The sequence below is a fragment of the Mus pahari genome, chromosome 13 (assembly GCF_900095145.1).
Source record: "Mus pahari chromosome 13, PAHARI_EIJ_v1.1, whole genome shotgun sequence".
NCBI lineage: Eukaryota > Metazoa > Chordata > Mammalia > Rodentia > Muridae > Mus > Mus pahari.
Window position 1 is genome coordinate 10585804 of NC_034602.1, and position 25691 is coordinate 10611494.

At 48.4% G+C, this 25691-nt stretch overlaps 1 protein-coding gene across 2 annotated transcripts in view; it reads right to left on the minus strand.

The window, feature by feature from the left end:
• Spred2 (sprouty related EVH1 domain containing 2) overlaps positions 1-24887 on the minus strand; it is a 98551-nt gene extending 73664 nt beyond the window's left edge. The window contains exon 1 of one of the 2 annotated variants that reach the window (XM_021210615.2): positions 24114-24887. In XM_021210615.2, coding sequence (XP_021066274.1) covers positions 24114-24139 — 26 coding nt within the window. In that variant the 5' untranslated portion in view covers positions 24140-24887. Of the gene's footprint in view, positions 1-5229; positions 6638-24113 lie in introns of those variants that run through there. The other variant, XM_029545049.1, reaches the window with a different exon arrangement.
• Between the last annotated feature and the right edge of the window lie 804 nt (positions 24888-25691).

Sequence of the window (25691 nt, forward strand, 5' to 3'; positions counted from 1 at the left end):
GTCAGATCTTGTTACGGATGGTTGTGAGCCACCATGTGGTTGCTGGGATTTGAACTCTGGACCTTTGGAAGAGCAGTTGGGTGCTCTTACCACCGAGCCAACTCACCAGCCCCGGGCCATGTTTTTTTAACTCCTGACCTATGACGACATTTTTTTCTTTTACCTTTTTCTCCCTGGTAGTTCTCCGACCCCCAAGCTCGGGAACCCTAAAACCCACCTACATCTCTTCTCCCCAGCTATTGGCTGTTGGCATCTTTACTTACCAATCAGAAATAATTTGGGGGCAAGGTCACATAGTCATTTGGGTCTAAGTGCAGGCTATCTCGTCTCTGGGGCAACCAGGTCTTGGGAGCCACACTTAGCCTTACAAAATACAGCAAAAGACCAAACCTCAACACCCTTGTAATCCCAGGACTTAGGAGGCACACGCAGGAGAATCAAGAGTTCAAGGACAGCCTAATACCACCATCCCAAGCACCCTTCTCCGAAAACAACAATGAAACCCAGATGGACTGAAGTTGTACCTCAGTAATTATTTTCCTACCCCACAAGAGGTCCTGGGTTAGATGGAGAAAAACCAACAAAACAACCCCTTGGTTATTTTTGCTGCTTCCTATGATGAATTATTGTTTAAGCCACAAATGGGACCAAGCTGGCTGGAACATTCTGTGATTTGGGTCAAGAGCATCCTTTGCTGTTCATGCTAATACTTCTAGGAATGCTGGTCCTCTATCAGGGCTCCCGTATGTGGCTGTGGAGTTGGGGCCTCTTTCTTCCCTCCTATAGGGGATACTATTCTGGGGAATTCTCTTTCTCCTTTGGTCCACTGGTTTTGGTCGTTACATACTCAACCGCAGCCTTTGGAAATCCATAGAAAAGTTCCATCAAACCACCTCCAGGTTGGTACTGTCTACCTGGCAGACAGGCAAGCAGGCAAGTCGAATTTAGGCACTGACACTCTACATCTTGGAAGAATCTGCTTGCTATCTTGTTTCTGGGGTGAGAGAGGGTTTATATTGTTTTTATTCCTTTTTGCCATTTTGCTAGAGTTGGGCCATAGCAGAGATACACACATCTGCCCAGTTTACTACATTTAACTAGAAGCCAGAGTCAGTGTTTACAAAGAACCACAAGGTCAGTGCTGTGTCCCTTAGCCCCTGCCCCCTCCCGCACCCCCAGCACAGTGTAGGACTCATGTCAGTTACATGTTGAGCACATCAGCACAGTGTTTGTTCTGGGGTGACTAAAGGGGCAGAGGCTTTCACAGGAACCTGACACCTCAAAAAAAAAAAAAAAAAAAAAGAACCAGGGGCTTTTACTCAGCTTGTCCTGGCAGGGCCTCATTTCCTCATCATCTCTGGAAATGGCTTCTTACACTGCAGAAGGAGCAACAGGCAGTTTGACCTTTAGTCAGAAAGGAGAGTGAACAGGGATGACAGCTCTGAACTTCCTTACGGTTGAGATAAAGTCACTCACCTCGCCAACGCTTCCCAACCTACTAACTACATCCAGGTACTTTCTGAACACAAATACACAAAAGATGCTCCTGTTCCTATAGAGAGACCAAGCATGAACACATAAGCCAACAGACCAGACATATTTAAGTCTGGTGACATAAGAGAAGGTGGCTAGGGTCAGCACAGGTACCTGAGAGGAGTTGACTGGGCAAACCGAGAAACAGTATCCCCTTTCAGAAGCAAGGATTATAACTGTGAAAATCCTGAGGCAAGAGAGGCACCGACTTACACAGAAGACAGGAGAGCCTGTGCAACACAAGCCAGGAAGACTGGGAGTTAGTGATGATCCCGGCCACTGCTGAGTCCCACAGGAAATGCCTATCCAGTTTTAAACAAGGGAGGTGAGCAATGTGCTTTCCATAAGGATTCTTGGGGGCTAGTCTGCAGAAAAGTACTCGAGGACAAGAGTGATGTGGCGTCCCAGTGCTCCGGCCAAAGCTCACGTGAGAAACTTTAGGAGCCTGGCCAAGAGAGCCAGTGGGAAGGAAAGTAAGTCTGGGGTGTGCTGTGGAGGATCAAGATATCTCAGCTGGATGACCATGCATGGAAAGGCCACACAGGGAAGATGGATGCCCAAAGGGATGGGGATGTAGCTCAGGAGACAGTGCCTAGTGTGTCCATGGCAACATGGAATGGGGGTGGGGTGGCAAAGATAGCAGAGATTTGGGACCTAGATGACAGTAAAGAATGGTAGTGCCATCTGCCAAGGCTGGTAGTTAGGTGGAATACATCAGATGCTTGTCACACACCCATGTGGCAAGGCTCGGAGTTAGGTGGAACACACCAAGTGCTTGTCACACACCCATGTGGAATCACCATAGAAACCTTGAGTCCTGGGAAAGGCTAAGCTGGAGAAGTCAGACTGAAGGTTACATGCACACAGTCAGTAAAGACAGGGGCAGGACAGCACCCAGGCCAGCCCCTGGGTGAACATACACACAAACATACACACAAGCTGGAAGAAAGGGGCAGCTAAGCCCTGGGTAGAACGTACCAGTCCTTACAGAACTGAAGTTGTAATAAGTCAAAACAAAATCTCAACGTCACCATGTAACCACAGGAGTTAGCTGGGCATGGTGGCACACTTGAAGCCAACGCAGGTGAATTACAAGTTCAAGGCAATTAGTGAGATCTGCAAAAACAAAATCCTGACACGTGGGGACATTCGGGGTGAAGACAGCAGGAGGAATCCAAGTCTGAGTCTAGCCTGGGCTACGGAACTTGACCCAGTATCCAAAAATAAAAATAAAAAGTAGGCAGGAGGGAAAGCTAGGCAGCTCGGTGGGGAAGCACCGTCAAGAGGCCAAAGGGGAGCTGGGATAGACAATCAGGAGCACTTTGGAGTGGACTGAGAAGTAGAGATGAATCCTCCCACATCTGAGCATCTCCCGCTCTGCCTGAGAACTTCAAAACCATCCCTTTGTGGGACAGAGCCTAGTAATGTCTGACTCCCATCCCAAAGCCAACACGTACTCCCAGACCCAAACAGAGAGAGCTCCAGGCTGCCCTGAGTCTGAGCTCTAGGAGGCCCTGCAAGAAAGCATGGTGGGGTTTTAGTGACTATAGGCAAACACAACAGCCTTCCAAAGCAAACAACTGTTTCCAGAAAGGGCTCAGTTCAGAAGGATTGAATACACAAAGAGAACCTCAAAACACTGAAGGCAAACTCAAGGGTGGACTCCCAAAACAAGGTGTCTGGCGAGACCAGAATCTTGGCCAGCCGCGCAGGTGTGCAGAAGAGGAAGCAGTCACACAGGAAGACCCCCGTGACGTCTAACCATAGCTGAGGAAGGCCTAGAGCTCAGATCACTGCTGTCACTGATGGGCACAACTATACCGAGTAGGTGGGTCACCACATGTCACTGTACTCCTGAAGCTGTTGCTTCTGGTTGGTCTGCTGGTAAAGAACATAGGATCCTTCCTTCCTGGATGACTGGACAAACACGCGCGCACACACACACACGCGCGCGCACACACACACACACACACACACACACACACCGTGAGAGAGCCAATATCCATGGAACATTCATGCCAACAATGTTCCCTTTGATTTATTTTGTTTTATTTTTGACCTGGGGATCCAACCAGGACTTTTGTTTAAACACATGTGAAGCACAACTTTTAATTGTTTTAAGAAGTATGATAGCAAGCTAGACATGTTGCATTAAAATCTGTAATCAAATACACCCACAAGCTAAATATATGAAATGTATTATTGGGGCTGGAGAGATGGCTCAGCAGTTAAGAGCAAGGACTGCTTTAGCAGAGGACCTGAGCTAGGTTCTCAGCCACTCACAACCATCCCCTAACTCGAGCTCCAGGAGATGTGACGCCCTCTTCTGGACTCTGCTGGCAGTGCACTCATGTGCACATACCCCACACAAACATATACACAATTAAAATTAAATAAAAATGAAATGCATGGTAACTAGATATACACAACTTTACTAGTTATCTATGATCAAACTGAGTTTTTAAAATCTCCTAACTCTTTGTAATAAGTTTCTTTTGAGTGTTCTCAAGGAACATGTATGATTTAACATGGGTGCCACAAGCATACAACACAGCGAACTGGCAGATGCTTGGCCCTCCGCGGGGTCTCTGGTAGCTGGAGTCCACAGAGCCTGAAGTTAGGGTCAGGAAGCCACGGAACACACAAACACAAGTTATAAGTACGGAGCCTGAGAAGGCAGGAGGATGTCAGGTTTCAAGGCCTGTGGGCGGTGGATGCACAGGATGGCTTTATCTCAAAATAACAAGCACATGCCCAGTGCTTACCAATAATGCCACAGCTCTGACATGTCAGGCACCACTTGCTCCAATATAAACAGATCTGCCTCTCTTTCTCCAGTAGGCCACAGCCACCCATTTGAGGACCAGCCTCACATAGCTCCAGGCCCCCCGCTTCCCACCACACCACACTCCCCCCTCTTGTCTCCACACCTGGTATGTCTGTCTGCTGTTACACATCTTCGTGAATGCGGTTATGCTAAAACACAGCTTGCTAATATACCCGTGTGTGCCAAGGGTATATTAGTCACATACACATCAGCCCATTTTTTCAGAAGAGAGAACTAAAGCTCATAGCCTGCCTAATTGCCCTGGGTCACATGACTAACAAATGGTGGACTCAGAACCCCAACTGCCCTCTCACGCTCTTGGTCAACATGACATACACAATACACACTGATGGAGGAACTTCATGTCCAGATAGCTATAGCAATGTCCTTCAAACAGGACAACATCTTTCAAAGCAGACAACAGGGCCAGTGGTGAGGCACCCTCTTGCTTCTCCTCGGGGATCTTTTACTCTGACCCAAGTACTCTTAGCTAAAATGCTGACGCTGCTTCCTTCTCTTTCTTCACATACTTGCTACAAATGCAAAGGAACTGTAAATGAGTGTCCAAACTCCGCCAATTAAGTCCAGCACACACACCTGAACTTAATAGGATTCAACAACCCCCCAGAAGATTAATCAGCTCCGGGGCTGCGGGAACACAAAGGCTGTTTTGTGGGAGTGCTGCGGCTGTGTATGCAACCTCCTTTTCTGAGATTACACCTCATTGTATAACAATGTTCAGACATTTGGTTTGAGCAAGCATAGTAATTACATTTCTCACTTTGAACTAATTTAAGCAGCTACATCTGAGTTCCTCCACAAGTCCTCAGGCTGATCCACCCTCTGCCTCCCACCAGAGGCACTCCCACCTGAGAACTGGGGCTTCTGTGAAATGACTGGCCCTTTGTGCGAGGTGCCCTTGGTAACTCAGAGGCCCCCTTGAAGTCCAACTCAGAGTGGGCAGGAGCAATGAAGTGAACTGTTAAGCACAGAAAGGAAAAGGAAATCAGGGCTCCACAGATGGCTCAGAGGTTAAGAGAACTTCGATGCTCTTGCAAGAACCCAGGTTCGGTTCCCAGCACCCACATGATAGCTCGCAACAATTTTTAACTCCAGTTTCGGGAATCCAGTGAACTCTTCTGGCTCCTGAGGCGCCAGGCCACATATATATACAGGTAATACGAACATACACACAACCAAAACAAGCATGTACACACATAAAACCAAACAGATCTTAGAAAAGCCAGCAAGCAAGAAGGCAAGCAACTAAGCATCATTTGCCCCTGCAACCAATAGCCTGATTTTGCTAGATATGAACACACCTGCCCCATGCCGTGCTGATGCATGAACAGCAGGGACAATAGCTCATTGTACCACTGAGTTCACATGACATTTTATATCTGGGGAAGGGGAAGGGGAGGAGCAAGGGGCTGGTGATGATAATAACACCAGGTCACTTTCCCTCTGGTTGGTAAATCACTTTGCAGCCATTGGGGACAGGTCATGACTAAAAAGCAAGCTTTTCTTCTCCTATTGCTGGGAGCTAACCTGCTCTACCTGGATGACCTGATGGAGAGAAGGGCATACCTTTAGAGGCAGTCCTGAAAGCTTGGGAGTTGGTCAGGGCCACTCTAGCTTCTGGTTCCACAGCTTGATGCTACATGAAGCAATAGAAAAATCTAACCAGTTCCTCAAATGGGACATTTGGCTCCTTCACGCTTGGCTCACTAACTTGCCATGTTGTTGTTGTTGTTGTTGTTGTTGTTGTTTTGGAGCCGAGTCTCATGTAGCTCAGGCCAACCTCTGATCTGTTATACAGGAGGCTGACCTTGAACTCTTCTGGCCTGGGTATAGTAGTTTGTGCCATCACACCTGGTTCAGAGTAACTTCTTCACTGGGAACTTGAGTGATTGTGTATGTGTTCTGATGTAGGGTGGAGTGTGTTGAATACTGATGACTGTATTTAATGATAAGATAAATAACAAAAGCTCAACTAGACAAGTTTCATAGCCACAGAAATTGTCCTTATCTACGAAGTGTGTGGTGGGACCAGGCTCTAACCCATGGCTACAAGGCCAGATTTGAGAGATGCAGGGGACCCTGATGCCGCACAGCCTGTTTTCCCTTTCTGGGTGGGCTGGGCAAGCCTGAGCCAGCACAGCAAGCATCATACATCCAGCCATCCACTTGCTTTGCAAACCTAAAGTTTGCTCTCTAGTTGCTTCAATCGTAAGACCAATTAGGGGCTGGAGAGATGGCTCAGTGGTTAAGAGCACTGACTGCTCTGCCAAAGGTTCTGAGTTCAAATCCCAGCAACCACATGGTGGCTCACAACCATCTGTAATGGGATCTGACGCCCTCTTCTAGTGAGTGTGTGTCTGAAGATAGCTGAAGTGTACTCATATAAATAAAAAATAAATGTTAAAAACAAAAACAATCAGAACCAAGTGTAGGACTCACACGTGTACTTTTTAGAACTTGGCAAACTGAGGCAGGAAGACAGCCTCAATGTCACGGCCAGTCTGAGCTGCACCTAAGATCCTGTTCTAAACAACTGGACCCACTCATTCTTGAGAGCTATCAGTTGCTGGGGAAAGGAGAGACATTTTCCTGAATGACATAGCTCTGAGAAGTTGCTTGTGCTTCTGTAAGTAACCCTAAATTAAAGAACGGCATTGGCTTAGGCTGGGGTAGTGGTGCACACCTTTGACACCAGCACTGAAGGGACAGAAGCAGATCTCCGTGGGTTCCAGGCCAGCTAGGGCTACATAACGACACCTTGTCTCAAACAAACAAATCAAACGGATGGGTAACGCATGGAGACATGCCTGTCCCCGCTTCACCTCGAGTGGGAAGAACACAGGAAGGCAACCAGACAGCCTCCCCCAGAGCTCGGCATTGAGGACAACGCTCCCTTGGGCTCTCGGAGAGTCCCCACCATGAGAGAATAGGACACTCTGGGTACTTCCGCTTTCCAGGACAGACAGCAATGTAGGGAAAGCTAGGAGAAACAGATGACTGGGGGCTGGGGAGATAGGTGTCTTAGAAGATGAGAGCGCTTGCTACACGGAGAGCACCCAGCACCCACACCGGGCAAGCCACAAGTGCACCTGTGAGGAGCAGCAAAGAAGGAACAAGAGGATTGTGGGGGCTTGCTGGCCACAAGCTCCACATTCAATGAGACACTGTGTCATCCTAAGAGAGTGATGAAGGACATCCAACATTATCCTTGGATGTCTTTTATAAGTCCACTCTCTCTCTCTCTCTCTCTCTTTTTTTTTTTTTTTTGGTTTTTTGAGACAGGGTTTCTCTGTATAGCCCCGGCTGTCCTGGAACTCTGTAGACCAGGCTGGCCTCGAACTCAGAAATTCACCTGCCTCTGCCTCCCAAGTGCTGGGATTAAAGGCATGCGCCACCACGCCCAGCTAAGTCCACACTCTCTTAAATTCTCTTGTCCCATTCTTTCCTGGAGTCCCCTTGGCACCCTGTACGGTCATAAATCCTTAGCAGACAGGTCAGGTGTGGTGGCTCACACCTGAACTCCCAACACTCTGGAGGCTCAGGCAAGAGTAGGTCTGACATGTGTGGCTCACAGCCATCATCCCAGCACTTGAAGGTCATCCTTGGCCAAGTTCGGAGACAGAGGCCAACCTAGGCTACCTCAGATCCCATCTAGACAGAGCACACAGGTCTGTCAAAACGGGAGCCCACTCTCTGTGGGAAAGGCTCTCAGTGTGAGATGCACAGCTGACACCTGGGAGGCAGAGGGTCCCTAGCCAGACCTAAGCATGTTTTGCTTCCACTGTGGGAATACACAACCCACCCGTTAATCTCATGGGTTGGTTCTTGCGTTTTCGGCTTTCCTGTTATTGCCATCACCTGCTGCCTTCTCTCTTTAAATATTCATTTTCCATGCACCAAGCACATTTCATCGAATCCTACAGTAATCCCTTGAGGGTTCAGGAGAAGCTTCGAAAGCAGCTGCAAGGCAGCCTGGCTCTCCCCTTCTTCCCCACTGCTAACGACGCTCCTGCTGCTCACAGTGGAGGTCAGGTTAGGGAAAGAGCCCACCATGGCATCAGGGTTCCGGCCATCAACATTCTCTTAAGCAGTGCTCCCACGTGACGACAAGGCAAGTGGCACTTCGACCTGTGCGCTTTACCGAGCCAACTTGCACAGGTTCTGAGAAGGCACTGTCTCCTGGAAAGCCAAGCTGCAGCAGAGGGCAAAGTGAGGGGTGGAATGGTGGCTGAAAGCTCCCTTCCTTGCCTTAATTGGCATCCATCTTAGTGTTAATTGGCTTGGAGTTAAGTACCTTCCATATGAACCTGGGGAAGCTGACCTTTGGAGCGGCTGGTGACTTAGTGGGTAAATATGTCTTTATGGACTTCATAAAATTCAGTCTGTGTAAACACACCCTCAAGAACTGTTAAGAGCACTGGGTGGCTGGAGTATGGCACAAAGGTGGCCTTTAAGATTGCTAAGTGTTTGGTGGTTAGACATTTAAGAAATCGAACATGCAGATAAAGTTTCAGTTTGGGGGGGGGGGTAGATCTCGACCTGGCAGGCAAGCAGAGGAACCACCTGGGGAATCACACCAAAATGCAGATCAGGGCTGAGGAGACAGCTTAGGTGGTAGCCAACAGAAAACCTGGGGCTCCATCCAGCACCACACAGAACCTAGAGGGGAGGTGAAGCCCGAGAGATCAGGAGAGATCAGGAGTTCAAGGCTAGCCTTGGCTATGCAGCAAGTCTGAGGCTAGCCTGGGCTATAGAAGCACACACACCCCTAAAGCATATTGCAGCACACACACACACACACACACACACACACACACACACACACACTCCCAGTACTCAAAAGCAGAAGTAAAAGGACTGAGTTTAAAGCCTACCTGGACCACACAGTAAGCACAAGGTTAGCCTGGGCTACACATAGAAACTCTTGTCTCAAAAAAACAGGAGAGGATGCCAGGTGGTGGGGGCTCATACCTTAAATTCCAGCACTCGGAGGCAGAAGCAGGAGGATCTCTGAGTTCACAGACAGCCTGGTCTACAGAGTGACTTCCAGAACAGTCCGGGCTAAACAGCGAAGTCCTGTTTGGGAAGGGGCAGAAAGTTGTTAACAGAAGAGGAAAAGGGGCAAGGGGAAGAGAAGAGAAAGAAACAAAGGCAGAAAGCCACTGTTGTAAGGCTGTCAGGACTTCTTCCTCAGAGGCCCAAGCCCCCATCAAGATGACCTTGTCAAAATGCTGTAGGATAGAAACTTACAGCTTGGCAAAGTAACCAGGCAAGGATGAACTGAGAGCTAGAAACCTGTGAACAAGGGGTTAAAATGGGAGCTTAGCCCCAGGAGAGCACAGGCGAACTCAGGATCATGCTCTCTCTCTCTCTCTCTCTCTCTCTCTCTCTCTCTCTCTCTCTCTCTTTCATTCACATACAGACCAGCCGGCCTCATGCCTGTTCTGTAGCCGAGTCTGGCCTTGAACTCCCGATTCTCCTTCAGAGAAGGCTGTCTCTTTCCAAGCACTGGGATTAGAGGTGTAAGCCAACCATGATTGTTTCATTTCGTGGACAAGAAGGGTTTCCGGAACTCTGAGTTGTTGGTTGACACTGTCCTTCAAAGCACTTGCCACACAAGCTGACAGCCTGAGTTCTCTCCCCGGAAGCCGGGCACAGAGCTGGATGCCAGCAGCTCACATGTGTAAATCCAGCACTCCTACAAGGCAGGAGACTCGCGTGGAAACCCTACAGAAGGGGGAGGGGGCATCCAGGCTGGCTGGCAAGGTACGATGGCACAGTCTGTAATCCTAGCACCCAGGAAGCTTAAGCAGGATGAATGCCACTGACTCTCAGGTCAGCCTGGGATACACAATGACAGCCTATTTAAAAAACAGTAAGGGAAAACGTTCTTCCATGACCAACAGAGCAACACGCCTTTCTTTCTCTTTGCTGTTAACAGTGTATGTTAGCATGAACTGTCACAGCAATGTGCCTAAACTACTAGCCATCCCAGGCTGGCATCTACTGCCCATCACCCTGGAGACCAGCATATTGAATACTCCTTCCTGCTGCCTATGACCACATGGCCTTGGCAGGAAACCTCAAAAGCACACACAGGCATAGACAGTGTGGCGTGGACAGCAAGAGAAAACCATAAGTAGCCCCAGAGATGCTCCTTCTGTAACCCAGAAGCAAGTCCTGGGAACTTTATTTCAACTGTTGGAGGGCTCATCTCTCTTGCAGAATGGCCATCTGGAGGCCCCTTGCCTCCACTCCCAAACTTCCTGTACCCCCTGCCAAGCCACAGGCGACACACACAGGAAGAGCATTTGGAAGCGCCTCTATCTCACCCTTGCACAGCATGTGACCAAGGCTAGCAATCTGTTCCTGTTGAGGCTTCAATATCTACGTGGGCCACACGGATCCGAACGGATGTTGTCTCCATCTTCTTCTTGTCTCCCGAGGCTCTGACAACTTAGAGCCAATGAAGGTCACAAATGTTTAATATAAAACACAAAACGGGATGGGACCAAGACCAGACGCTACCTCTCTGCCATAGCTCCAACCACACCATGGCTGTGTGACCTTAAGTTGCCTTGCCAGACTACAATGTATGTGTTGAAGAAGGGACCCAAGCTTGTCACTTCCCAACAGCTCCAGCTCTATACAGTGCTGTGGTGAGTGAGTAGCAGATGCTTTGCCCTGCTGAGAGAGGGCGAGAGGAGAGGCAGCGATATGAAGCTAACACACTAGAAACCCTCCCGGGGTTCTAAGGAGGGTGCCTGGCTTTCAGAGTCGCGGCAAGGTGCTTTACCGTTCTGAAGGTCACACCTTAAGACCAATGACCTCTCATGAAGGCAGCTTCTCCAGCAACACCCTCGGCGCTAAAGCCAAACTGAAAAGTCCTATCCGAAACGACAGACACAGTGCCGAGTGTCCCTGTCGCCAACGTAGCCCTCACCCTCTAACTAGTTTTGTTACCAACTTACAGCTTCTTCACCAGCTTGCTCCAGGTCTTCAGACAAAAGTCCCAACACCTACTTCCTGGCCTAGCACTCAGCCATCTCCTAAGTTAGCCTCAGGGGACCATACTGGTTTTCTCCAGCCTCACCAAGCATGAACTTCTACATGGGGTGTCCTGCTGGTACAGGAAGCCTCTGGACAAGAGCTGGCCCCTCCCCAGCTTGTCTGGCCTGCCTCTCCCTGCAAGCACACAAGCACCCTTCTGCCAGTCTGCTTTGGCTAGTATATTCACCAAATTAATTAATTAATCAATCAATCATAAAAGAATCAATTTATTTCTTTTTCTCTTTAAGAGAAAAACCATAGAAAATCAAAGCTTGTTGTGTTTTAAATTTTATTTTTTCAATTTTTGAAACGGGTTATTATGATGTAGCTTTGGCTACTCTAGAACTATGTAATCCAGGATGACCTCCGACTCACAGCCAGCCACCTGCCTCCGCCTCCCCAGTATCACAATCAACGTATCTGTGTTGGCATGGGTGCTTATTTTTTTGTTTATTATTTCTGGTTTGGTTTTGTTGCTCTCCTTTGTTTTGTTTTTGAGATGGGATCTACTATGTAGCTCTGGGTATGCTAGTACTTGCTATGTAGTCAGGCCAGCTCAAACTCATGATCCTCCTGCCTCTGCCTTCTGCACTTACAGGCTTGGCTCTACACAGTTTTGCTGATTATGCACAAGGGATCAAACCCAGGGCTCGGTGCATGCTAGGGATACGACACCCTCCTCGTCTGGCCTCTCCATGAATCTGCACTCACACACATACTCACACACATATATACAGTTTAAAAAAAAAATACAAATCTTTAAAAATAGTCTTGACTTCCCGGGAATGGACCTTAGGCCCTACTCAGGATTCTCAGGAAGAAAACTATGACAGACTAATAAAGCACAGGGTCCCCCTTCTCCCAGGAGAGCTACAGGCTTTCGTATTTTTAGTGCTTCTTTTGGGGGGAAACAAAGAATCTCTCACTTATTTTAGCCTTGTGGTCTATTCTTAGCTCTCCAGCAGCCAGGCCCGAGTACAGTCCTCCCTCCTCCAATTCATATTCCAGTCTCTTCTCATTCCTCACCAGGAATTATCTCAAAGAGTAAGAACTGACAAGTGACAGATCATTTACATTTTAACCCTATTCAGACTTAGGTAAATGGTTTAATATGCATGCTAATATCCCATCATTATTCCAATTAAGGAAACTATCATGTTAAAGTGTTTAATCAGAAGAATTAGGGAGAGCTGCAGACACCTATAACCTCCAATAGTCTTGAGAGTCACCCCATTTAAACGCTCGGCTCCAAGCAACTCTTACTCAAGATTTCTGCTTAGGCACACAGGGAACCCTGATAAGACCTAAAAGCAATTCATTTCCTAACAAGATTGCTGTCTAAAAGAATAAACTAAAAGAGCCACGATTTAAACACAATCAAAACCCCAAGCAGTCGCATGCCAGGGGATTTAAACATCATCATCTTGATCCCTGTTAACAACAATGCTATCCGCATCAGAAACAACACAAGAACTTCCCCTCTCTCTGACCTTCTCTGTTTAATTATTTCCTGTGATTTCTTCTAGAGTTGAGCCTGCGTGCTGCCCAGAGCCAGCAGGCTTTCCGTACACGACGGATTTCTCTAGAAGATGCAGACTGCCAGCAGCTTGTTGAGATATTCCGCAGTTGGGGGCCTTCGTGTACTTAAGTGACAGATTTCTTGGGGCTCCTGGCATGCATAACCAACTTTTTGGGTTTCTGGGGGTTTTGTTTTGGTTTGGTTTTGGAAGGGAGGGGTTGGTTTTCTGACACCCACACCCCACACCCACACCCACCCCGATTTTGGTCTCTCTGTGTAGCCCTGGCTGTCCTAGAACTCACTTTGTAGAACAGATGCCTGTGCCTCCTAAGTGCTGGAATTAAGGATGTATACCATACCACCTTGCCTGGCTTCAACTTTTATTTTCAACTGCCAGAAGATAACACCAAGTTTTCCTCAACTCATTCCCATTAAAAGTCAACTAGGAAATTCTGTTAGGGAGGAGAAGAGACAGTTTTGGTACTATCTCCAGTTACTACGTCCCACCTTGTCCCATGAGCCACAACAAAACAAAAAAACTAATAATACCAGCTATGTTTCATCATCTTAGGTCTGGACCCATATATGTAAAATAAAAAAAAAATCTTAATTCCTTCTGAAAACACGCACCATCTCAAGCCCCACCTAGTCAGGATGCCAATCTATACCATCGTCCTTTGGAAAGCTCCTGTTTCTTACCGGTGGGAGGGTCCAGGTATAGTGTGCCCTTTGGCTACTTTCTTCATACACACTTTCCATCTGGGATAAGGCAGGCAGCTTGCTCTATTCATACTGCAGGCAGAGGAAGCCACCTTAATGGCTGAGGACAGCTTACTCATAGAGCGCATCCAGCCAACATGAGGTTCTAGGTTCAATCCACAATGAAGGACTGCCAAAGACATGTCTGTCACCTAGCATTAAAATGCTTACAAGATTCTGAGTTCGGCTGGGGAGTGTGTGCACACCTTTAATCCCAACACTCAGAAGGGAGACTCAGGCAGACCTATGAGGACCTATCTGAGGACCAGTCAGTCGGGTCTAGATTCAGTTCTAGGACAGCCAGAGCTACACAGAGAAACCCTGTCTCAAAAAACAAACAAACAAACAAAAAACAACAACAACAACAACAAAAGAATCAAACCCTGGGACTGGTGGAGTGGTTCAGCAGTTAAGAGCGCTTGGTGCTCTTGCCGAGGCCCGAGTTCAGTTGCCAGCTCACATGGTGGCTCACAGCCATCTGTAACTCCAGTTCCAGATCTGGTGTTCTCTTCTGCCTTCCTCAAGCACCAGGGATGCGTGTGGTGTACATGTATACACACAGGCAAAACACTTAAATACACAGAATAAAATTTTCATAACTACAAAAATAAGCTGGGTATCGCAGTTCAGTACTCAGGGAGCAGAGCCAGGTGGATCTGAGTTCAAGGCCAGACTCAGCCTGGTCGACAGAGTGAATTCTAGGACAGCCAGGGCTACACAGATAAACCCTGCCTCAAACAATAACAAGAACAACAATAGTAACTGTAAAATTAAAAATAAAATAATAATAATAATAATAATAATAATAATAATACAACCAAAGTCCTGCTAGGCCTGATGAACCACACCCATAAACCCAGCACTGAGGGTACCAAGGACGAATGAACCCCATGACATTCAGGCCAGCCGAGGCCATAGAATGAGGCCTCATTTAAAACAAAACAAAATAAAACAAACAAAAATCCTGCTGTGATCAAACAAGATAAAACCTTTTAATTGATTATTAGCATTATTATTTTGTGTGTGTGGCAGTAGATATGAAAAGCAGAGTGCCTTTGTGCACGCTAGTGACCTATATCCTCAGTGGCTGGGCAAGTTGTTAACTTTACAAAATCTTCTCCTCACCTATAGCACAGGGATGCTGGAGGGTCAGCCATGCTCCACCCACAGGCAACCCCTCCCATGTACTTATGTACAACACAACCTCTGCGAGCCTTACAAGCCACTCAAGGGCCTTGCTTGCCAGGGACGACTGACCTCATACAGATCCTAACAACACTCAGCATGAAGCTTCCAGGATCCGGGAAGTTCTTTAGCAGGCGAGAATAGGGGCAAGTGTAGCAATCAGTGAACTGAGAAGACGAAACTGTCCTCGTACCCGTAAGGCTCGAGAAAGTGTCTAACATCCTAGACCGTAAGTTCCCCAAGGGCAGGGACTGCCTGAGTCACGCTCTGACAAGTAGGTGGATTAGGGTAGGTGTTAGGCTCTCTGTATTCAGTGACAGGCAGTAGCACGGCCGGTCACTCAGTTCTCCAGCTGCACCCTGCGCTGCTCGTCTCTAGCTATACAATAATTCATACGTGATTTTGCAATTAGGGCCCTAAGCGCATGCTCAGAATCTGTATGTACCACTCAGGATATCAACACCTGTTCTCATGCTCTAACATCCCTGCAACAACAACAACAACAACAACAACAAAAATCTAAGAAAGGACAGCAAGGCCCACACACCAGTAACCACCAGAAGCTCCTTATCTGGATCCTGAAACCTGGTGCACATGGCCTGGGGAAAAAACAGACTTGACTCAATGGCTAAGCAATGGGTAACTATATTAAGACTGTTTACTTCAAAAGAACCAAATTGTTCGAATCAAACTGTTGGAATATCTACTAAATCAAACTGGCCCAGCACCTCACTTGTTTCCTTGGTAGGAAATATAAAATGAAATACCAACATGGCATGCAAGTTGGCAAAACACATCCTAAGCCAACATCATCAGGGGAGCCCTGAGGCTCACCCCATCCCCTTCAGCCCCACTGAGGTAATGACAGCTGGCCATTACCAACACTACAGACATACAGAAAAAGAATGTTTTATTCTACCAGGACATCAGAGAAGCAAAGGAAACAGCAGAACATGACGTTCACAACCTGGTTCTCCTTTCAGGAGCTCCAAGGAACGCTGAGCAAGGCACTCTACCTTAAAGTGGGGACAGGACGTAGGTACTTGACACGGAATTCTGAAGACGAGACATCTTGTCACACAAGGAGCCAGAGCAGATGTGAAGAGGGTCCAGTTAACTCCCAACATGAGATGTCTACCGAAAGCTTCCCCAGGCTTCTACACTTCTACTTAGTAGGAGTCAGGTCTAGACCAGTTCAACACAGTGAGTTTCTGTGGTGTCTAAAGCCACATTTATTCCACTTCCTTCATGGTGGCCTCCCTCTTGGTTTTGGTGGTCCCAAGCTAGAGGTGGCAGTTTATGTCTGTAATTCGAGCACATGAAAAGTGGAGACCAGAGGGTACAACTTTGAGGCTTGTCTGGGTTACAGTGAGTTCTATATAGGCCAGCCTGGGCTATATAGAATAAGAACTGTCTTGAAAATCAAATGGGGAACAAAAGGGGTGACCCACAACTTTAGTCCCACCACTTGAGTGGCAGAGGCAGTCGTATCTCTTGAGTTCAAGGTCAGTCTAGTCTACATAGTAAGTTCTAGGCCAGCCAGGGCTACATAGTGAGACTTTGACGCAAAACAAAACAAAACAAAACAAACTAACAAAAATGGGCTTGGGGATGGAGCTTGGGTGGTAGAGTGCTCGCCTAGTATGCCAAGGCCTGGATTTAAGTGCCAGAACTGGGTGGGTAGCAATTCAATGTCATCCTAGGCTACATGGTGAATTCTAAGCCAAACTGAGAACCTGTGCCAAAAAGAAAAAGAGAAAGAAAAAAATCTTTTTGTATGCAAGAAGAAAGTGAATTATCATTAAATGTTTATGTAGGTGAAATGTTTTTTTAATGAAGAAAACATTAACTTCCATCAGATGTTTACAGAACACCTACTGATATGCACTGTCAGGCCATGGATAGAAGAGCCAATAAATTCTTCAGACATCACAGGCAAAGTTTCCCGGTGCACCCGCAGTCCCTATGGGACACAAATGTAAGCCCAGCCTGGATTATCTGAGCCATCGGGACTAGAGGAGGGATCCAAGGCTGTGCAACAGCATAAGGAAAGAACAGAATAAACCACAAAGACAAAAAGGAGAGAACCTTATTATTACACGAATCAGGGGAAGACAACTGACATTTAGCCTGGCACATTCTATGCATTTATGAATGGATCTGCTGGGAATATAACTACAAACAATGTAACTAGATCTGAAAAGAATTACTTTTGCAAGGACACAGGGAACAAGCCACGACCATACATTTCAGAAGCTGCCTATGTCTGTTGTAGTAATCTTCAATCGAAAGTACGTAATACAGCCAAGTGTGTCAGCGCATATCTTTAACCCCAGCACTCAGGAGTCAGAGGCAGTTAGATCTCTGTGAATTCAAGACCAGCCTGGTCTACATAATGTTCCAGGCTAGCCAAGCTACTTTGTGAGACTTTGTCTAAAATATAAAACAAAAACAAAAGTACTGAAAGCTAAGATAAATTCAAGCTGATTTCTTTAGCTCCACCCACTAAGCACAAATAAAGAAAACTGTTTTCAGTCAACTACCTTGACTTAGCACACTGTGACAGTCATGTTTACAAAAGGCTACCTGAATGTGTTGTTAATGACCATCATCTAAGAAAGGGAACTGACGGGCAGGTGAGATGGCTCAGTGGGTAAGAGCACCCGACTGTTCTTCGAAGGTCCTGAGTTCAAATCCCAGCAACCACATGGTGGCTCACAACCATCCGTAACAAGATCTGACTCCACTCTTCTGGAGTGTCTGAAGACAGCTACAGTGTATTTACATATAATAAATAAATAAATCTTAAAAAAGAAAGAAAGAAAGAAAGAAAGAAAGAGAAAGAAAGAAAGAAAGAAAGAAAGAAAGAAAGAAAGAAAGAAAGAAAGAAAGAAAGAAAGAAAGGGAACTGACGTGTGGTTGTAATGGTGCAGCAGACAGGCAGATCTCTGTGAGTTTGAGGCCAGCCTGGTCTACAGAGTGAGTTCCAGGACCTCCAGGGCTATACAGAGAAACCCTGTCTCGAAAGACAAACAAAACACAAAACAAAACAAAAAAAAGAGAAAATAAATGGAACCCAGTTGTTGTAAAACAGCTGCCTTTTAGGTGGGTGGGCTCTTTCAGCAGTCAGTATCAAGTCTTTTATTAATCCTAGCCTATTTTCTTTCCATTTAAGTACACACCTACCCAGGGCAAACATGCAAAAAATACTCCTTGTCCCCACCCGTGCGCATGCAAACAACAATGAAATGCAGTAGGCCAATCACAAACTCAAAGCACAATGGGTTGCTCAGAGACAATTTAGAAATACCCTCAACTAGCCAAGTGCCACACATGTTAGTTCACAGGAACAGAACAGCAAGTGGGTGGGGGTGTGGGGGGATGAGAAAGGCTTGAGGATGATGGGGATAGGGAATGTCTAATGAACAGAGCACATTACATGTGTGTGGGCATGAGATTGTGAAAGAATAAATCAAAAACACATACACTCTGCCACGCAGGGCACTGTTTGTATCCATGGAAAATGTGATCAGAAGCCCTAGAAAGAGCCCCCACATGGCTCAGGTCTTACCTTTAATGTCTAATTTCCTTCAGAGACGATGAGCCAAAACAAACCATACACATCAAAACTTCCTGCTCTCCCTCCATCAGCTGAGAATCTGCTGTTTGTGTGTGTTTGTGTGCAGTCCAGTCAGTAATGTCGGATCTCTGCCAGTACTGGGGTTCATCAGCACAGCTGCCTCCAGCATCAAGTGAGAAGACTCCACAGGAACCCTGCAGCTACTGCAAATTACTAATTCTGTGATTTCTGCAGACTCCTCAAAGGGGTAGAAACACAGACCCATCTTACTATGCCAGAGATTTACTTCTAAGCTGGAAATGTGCTGATCCAGTGACACAATGCCACAGTCCAAGCTCTGGAATATAGAGGCAGGAAGAATGAATGCTGGAGTTCAATAGCTCAAGACCAGCCTAGCAACACAGTGAGACTCCCTAACCCCCATCTCTAAAATCTGACCAATCAAACAACAGTCAACTTCTGCTTCCCAATTCTAACCTCAACCACTACAGTCAGAATGGTGTTGAGTAACCCAGGACAGTACCACTCTGACAGTTCTATATTCAATTTCACGAAAGCAAGCCTTGTGTGCACGCTCAGAACAGGTAAGTTGCTTGCTCAAAGGGTGGCTAACTACAGCCTGTGCTGAATAAGTGCCACAACTATAATTACTACATTCTTCCCAAGAACAAAACATCTTGTGTGTGTGTGTGTGTGTGTACCTCCATGATGTAGGATCATACATGGACCACGGTGCCTATGTACAGGTCAAGAGACAACCTCAAGTATTGATCATTGCCAACAGGGTATTTCTCTCTCTTTAGTTTTTATTTTAACTATATCACCTGCAGGCAGGCAGGCAGGCAGGCAGGCAGGCAGGGATGGATGGATAGATGGATGGATGGATGGATGGATGGATGGATGGATGGATGGATGGATACCACATGAGTGCCTGGTGCTCACAGAAACCAGAAAAGTATATCAGATTCCCTGGTACCAGAATTACAGTTAGTTGTGAGCTGCCATGTGAGAACTGAGCCTGGGTCTTCTATAAAAACAGCAAGAGCTCTTACTGGCTGAGCCACCTCTTCAGTCCCTGGGGTCTTTTCATTTGCTACTATGTATGCCAGGATACCTGACCCACAGACTTCTGGAAATTCCTGTGTAGGCCTGCTACCTGACAACAGAAGCACCAAGTCTCCTGATGCATACAACTGTGTCCAGCTTTATACGGACTCTGGGAGAGTCTACCTCAGGCCCTTGCATGCTTTTACACACTGAGCCACCTCCCCAGCCCCCAAACAGCATTTTGAAATAATAGTATCTATTATTTTCTTCAGTACACATTTATTAAACAAATACGATGTCCTGAATGCTACTGGGCCAACAGCAGAAAACTGAGCAGTGGAATTACTAAGCAACAACCCTGAATCCAAAAAGTCCATAGTCTGACACAGAATCTAGCCTGGGAGAAGCCCAGCTACGTGGTCAGAACTGTCTGGCAGAATAGGAGGAAAAGGGACTGGAAGTGGAGCAGGGGGGGATGAGGACAGCCTCCCAAAAGGATGGCTCAGGGAGCCTGGAAGGATGAGTAACATTCACCTATGGATGGGAAGTAAAACACAATCCCAGAATGAGGAGAAACAGTCACAGTAATCTAACACTCATGAGTTCAAGGCCACCCTCAGCAAAACAGGAACTTCATGGAAAGCCACAAAAACACACAAAAGCAGCAAAAAGTTGTTGGGGCAAAATAGTTGTAGATTTCCCTACTGCTGTACTGTCAGGTCTTACTGGTTAAGGCAGTAGGAACGTGGGTGAGACCTGCTGTAGCCACCAAGGAGGCAGCATGTTCTACTGAATGGACCAAGATTCCAACTCTGCATGGTCAACTCATATTTTCAATGTCAAGGGTTTTCGATTTGTAAAGACTGCCTGGCACAGAGACTCTGTCAGTGCTACATAGCAAAACCTGTCTCAAAAACTAAAACCAAGCCTGGCAGTGGTGGCACACGCCTTTAATCCCAGCACTTAGGAGGCAGAGGCAGGAGGAATTCTGAGTTCGAGGCCAACCTGATCTACAAAGTGAGTTCCAGGACAGTCAGGCAGTCAGGGCTACACAGAGAAACCCTGTCTCGAACCCCCCCCCCCAAAAAAAAAAGAAGGTAGAGACAGGAAGATCAAGGAGACGTTTGAAGCCAGCCTTGGCTGCACATGGAGTCTGAGGCTAGCCTGAGCTCATGGCACCCTGTCTCAAGAAAACAAAACTCAGGGCTCTGTTGGGGAGAGTGGATGGCTCAGCAAGTAAAGTACTTACCATGCAATCCTGATGACCTGAGTTTGGTTCCCAGAATACACATAAAGGAGAAAAGAGTACCGACTTCACAAAGCTGTCCTCTGACAGGAGTAACATGGCACACATGTGTGCACACACCACACACACACACATTAAACCCTTTAAAAGACAAAATGTCATATGGCTCAGCATTGCCTGTATTATATTAGGTTTAGTGTTCCATACTCGTTTCACCATATTAAGTCCAACACTCCAGTAATGTTACTTTGAACCTCCATCCATAATCTTGGGGGCAAACACAGAATCCTCATGCCCAAGTTTGTTTAACTTCACTTTAATTTGCTAGGCTCCACATACCTCATGACAATGAAGAAAAACCATGGCAACAAGAAACTCATCAATTTAGTACAATCAGGGAGGGATCAAGGAATGACTTACAGAAGCGACCAGGAGGCACAGAGGGCTACAGCCATAGCGAAAGGTGCCCGACTAGCTGCCTGAGACCAGGTTCACTAAGGCTGGCCACCACCGTTCAGATACTAGCTAGGAGCAAGGGGTGCTTCCTGAAGTGGGCTGTTGAGTGAATTCTCCACTTTGGAGACTGAAGGGATGGTCTCGGACAAACTACTTAAACTCTCCTCAGGTTCCCCAAAATGGAGATAACATGGTGAGTTCTACATATTCCATTGCTGCAGGAATCCCATGAAGACACTCCAGAGGCCAGTGCGAGAACACACACTTGTAATTCCAGCACTCAGGAACCTGAGACAGGAGGATCCCTCTAAGTTAAGAGCCCAGCCTGCCCTACATAAAAAGTACCAAGCTAGCCAGGGGATTCGTGGTGAGGCCCTATGTAGACAAGAACGAAATATAACCCCCAAAAGCCAATTCAACAGTGGTGAAGACACCAGGGTTCTCTAACCCTCTGAAACTAGAACCCATCTTTAAGACCTACTATCTCAACAGAATTCTTTACTTTTTTTGTTTTGTTTTGTTTTTGTTTTTTCAAGACAGGGTTTTCCTGTATAGCCTGGCTGTCCTGGAACTCACTCTGTAGACCAGGCTGGCCTCGAACTCAGAAATCCACCTGCCTCTGCCTCCCAAGTGCTGGGATTAAAGGAATTCTTTAGTTTTTTGGAGTCAGGGTCTTATTCTTAACCCAACCTGAGCTCAAACTCATGACATCCCTCCTGCCTCGGTCCCCAGCTGCTGGGATAACAGGTGTGAGCCACCAACTTCAGCTTCTACAAGCCTTCTGATTGTAATCAAACTGATCTCTCTCCCCAAGACTGGAATGAGAAAGTACTCACTCAGTACTCACGGCTGTCCTCACCTGGAGTCCTTTCGTCTAGGCTAGCAAATGGGGGAAGACACGAGGCTGACTGGCCACTGGAAAACAGCACAAATCAAACCTGCACTCCCAGTGGAAGGAGCCAGGAACCTTGATGCTCGCTGGGCAAAGCTCTCCAAGAACCCCCAACAGCACAGATACCGTTCACTGCCCCCAAGGCTACTTCCTAAGTGCAAGTACAGACAAGGATCCAGAAAAAGAACTGTTTATTGGCCAAGTTTCAAAAGGGGAGGGCCTAGCAGATATTCCTTTCCTCCATATTTCAGCATCAAAACTCTCAACTTTCTTCCCCCACTTTATGATTTCAATGACAGGTATGGTAAGGCAAAATAAAATGTCTAAAACAGCCCAAAGCATGCTGTGAGACTCGCACAGCAGGTGGGAACCTCTCCAGGGACAGGTGTCTTGACAGATTAGGGTTACTGCAGTCAAAGTTCCCTGGAGACACACCGAAGGAAATTCCCTTTGCAGAACATCAGCTTCCTTCCACCCAGTCTGACAATGAACGCCACAGGATAAAAGGCCATTTAAAACCAATCAAAGGCTGGGCCTCAGCTCAGTAATGGAGCTCTCTTGGTTGTCTGGCTGTGGCAGGCCCTGGGTGCGAACTCCAGCACCGAAGAAAACAAAGGAAAAAAAGGGAGATTTCTTAGAATGGTACACAGGATTTTGCCACCTGCTACAAGAGCTCTTTAAGCTGCCCTGTGGCCCAGTCCTGAGTCACTTCCCCTCTCTGCACTCTAGAGTGTCGACGCTCAAGGGGGAGGTGGGTGGGGTGGACACACAAAAGCTAAAGACCCAGGGTTTGGGAGCTAGTCTCCAGCCACTCCAGCGCCACCTCTCCAGGTCCCCCTCCCCTCAGCGTCCCCGAGACTGCGGACCCATTCTGGAGTCCGCTGCTACCTTGGCTAATGGCAGCACTGAATGAAAGGAGCCGAGGCAGGCTCAGGATTTATGAATGTGCAAGGGAGGAGGGGTATCATGTGACAATAAAGGAGAACGTCTTATTCACAAAAAAAAAAAAAAAAGTGGTGAGCGAATACAGCCACTGAACAGCAGTCTCAGAGCCGGGCACGGCTAGGACCCCTGGCTAAGTACCCGTTGGGGCCCACGGGCAGCCCCGCCCCCAGCTCCCCGAGAGGGAAACGCCTCGAACACTAGAGCGGAGATCCAAACCTAAGTGCGACTTCGGCGGGAAGCAGCTGCCACTTGGCCCAGAGACGGTGACAAGCCCGGGTCTCCCCGAGGGGCGAGCATAAGCACCTCTGACTAAGCACCTAGAGCTTTGTTCCCCTCGGGCCTGCGGGCCGGGCACACGCACGGGCACGCGCTCTCCCTCACATACATGCCAGGAGCGCGCTTCCCCGCACGCTCTCCCGCCCTCGCTGCACACGCTTCGGATCCGCCCCCAGTGCTGCCCCGACACCGCGGGGCGCGTGTGCCGGCCCACACGCGCGTGCACACACTCACGCGCGCCGGGACTCGGCAGGCTGCTTCCGCGCTCTGGCCGCTGCGAGGACCCGGGCGCACGGACCCTGTGCCGAGCCCGACTGGCCCTCCCCCCCAACTCCTCCGTGTTTTTATGAATGAAAATGTGGTATGCAAATGAGAGCGATTCAAGAAAACGAAATGGCGGAGCCCGAGCCCCAGAGGGCTCCGGAGAGGGCTATGGGAGGGCGGCAGTGCCAGGAGTCACAAAGTCACCATGCACACAGACCCATCGACCCCGGGATGCCCCGCGTGGAGGGCGTCAGAGCTTCCGCTCCCGCAGCCCGAGGACCGCCCCGAGGTCATTTGCGCGCCCTTGGCCCGGGCTGCGACCTGGACTTGCAGACCCCAGGCGGTTTTTGCCGCCTCCCCCAGCCAAGCCGAGAACCTCGCGCAGAGCCCCGACAGCTCAGTCAGCCGCTGCACCCCAGGCCAAGTTCCCCCGACGAGTCCCCTCCTGCGTCCTTGGCGGCCGCCCCCGCACCGCACCGCCGGGCACCCGCGTCCCACCCGCGGCGAACTTACTCGTCCGGGTGTGTTTCTTCGGTCATTTTCTTGTTCACCTAGACGCCTGTCCCGCGGCGTGCAGCCTGGCTCCCTTCATCTTCCTGTGCGCTCGCCCCCCTTCTTCACATCTCCGACATCTCCTGATTTGGTGGTGGAGGGGGAGCTAGAGATGAAGGGGGCGCCGAGGCAGGCGGGGAAATGGAGAACCCCGAGATCAGGGCGAGGTCTGGGAGGGGGCACACCAGGCAGCGGACGCCGTGGGCCGGCCGGGCACGGCCCCGGAGCTCTGAGGGGGTGCAGGGGCGAGATTTGGGAAGGGGACCCGGAGGGGGAGAGCAGCAGAAAAACAAGCACGCTCGGGGCGGCGGGCGGGCAGCCGGCTGCGCTGGGGCCGGGCCGGGGTCGCCCCCGGGGACCGGGCCAATCAGGGTTCCGGGTAGTGCTCGGCGGCCGGGGAAGATGCGCCTGGGAGGCGGTGCAGGGCGCCCCGTCCGAGCCCCATCTCGCCACTCCACCGATTTACTCCATATTGGATTCTCAGCGCCGCCAACAGGAGGAGGAAGTAGGGCGGAAGCGATGACGTCTTCCCAGCGGCCAGAGGTGGTGGAGTGCAAAAAGCTTCCTACTTGCGACCAAAATAAAAAAGAGAGAGGGGGGAAAAAAAACACACTCACAAAACACTTTGTCCCGCCTACTGAGCGTGCCCCTCTTCTACTCCCCCGCCCGCTAGCTTCCAGTCAGGGAGGAGCCTCGGAACAGCATGGTTGGCACTGCGTTTGTCAGGATCCGAATCCTTGTCTCCGGGGCTCCGGGTTTTAGGAAGCCCAAGAGGGAGGAGGCGGGAGCCGAAGACAAGAGCACATCTGGCTCCCGTTTTGTCCCCTCCCTCCTTCCAAACCTTTGGATTAAAAATCAAGGGGGGAGGTGGCGGAGGGCGGAGATGGGGAGGAGTTTAGATGCTGCCAGAGAGTTTGGGTTTGGAGAAGCACTGCGGGGTGGGAGGGTGGGGGAAGTGCAGGTGGCCTCCGCTGGCCTCCCCATGATGGGATTACTGTCATGCAACACCATGCCCACCTAGAGCGGGCATATTTTTAAAAATATGTACGCAGAAAACAAAAGGCAAACAGCCATAAAACTTTGGCATTACAGGCAGAGATGAAGTTTAAAGGTAACACCAAAGTAAATTATCCAGTCTGTGAATAACGTGCTTTGTCTCCAGCTCTTAGAAGTCTACTCTTGCCGGGCTTGGTGGCTCACGCCTTTAATCCCAGCACTTGGGAGGCAGAGGCAGGAGGATTTCTGAGTCGAGGCCAGCCTGATCTACAAAGTGAGTTCCAGGACAGCCAGGACTGCACAGAGAAACCCTGTCTCGAAAGAAAAAAAAAATAAGTCTACTCTTAGTTTACTGGGCCACAGATTACTACCTTTGATGGACTTTGGCTAAAGAGAGACCGAGGAATTCATTACTTCAACCCCCGACCCGTCTTTTCTTTTCTTTTCTTTTCTTCTTCTTCTTCTTCTTCTTCTTCTTCTTCTTCTTCTTCTTCTTCTTCTTCTTCTTCTTCTTCTTCTTCTTCTTCTTCTTCTTCTTTTCTC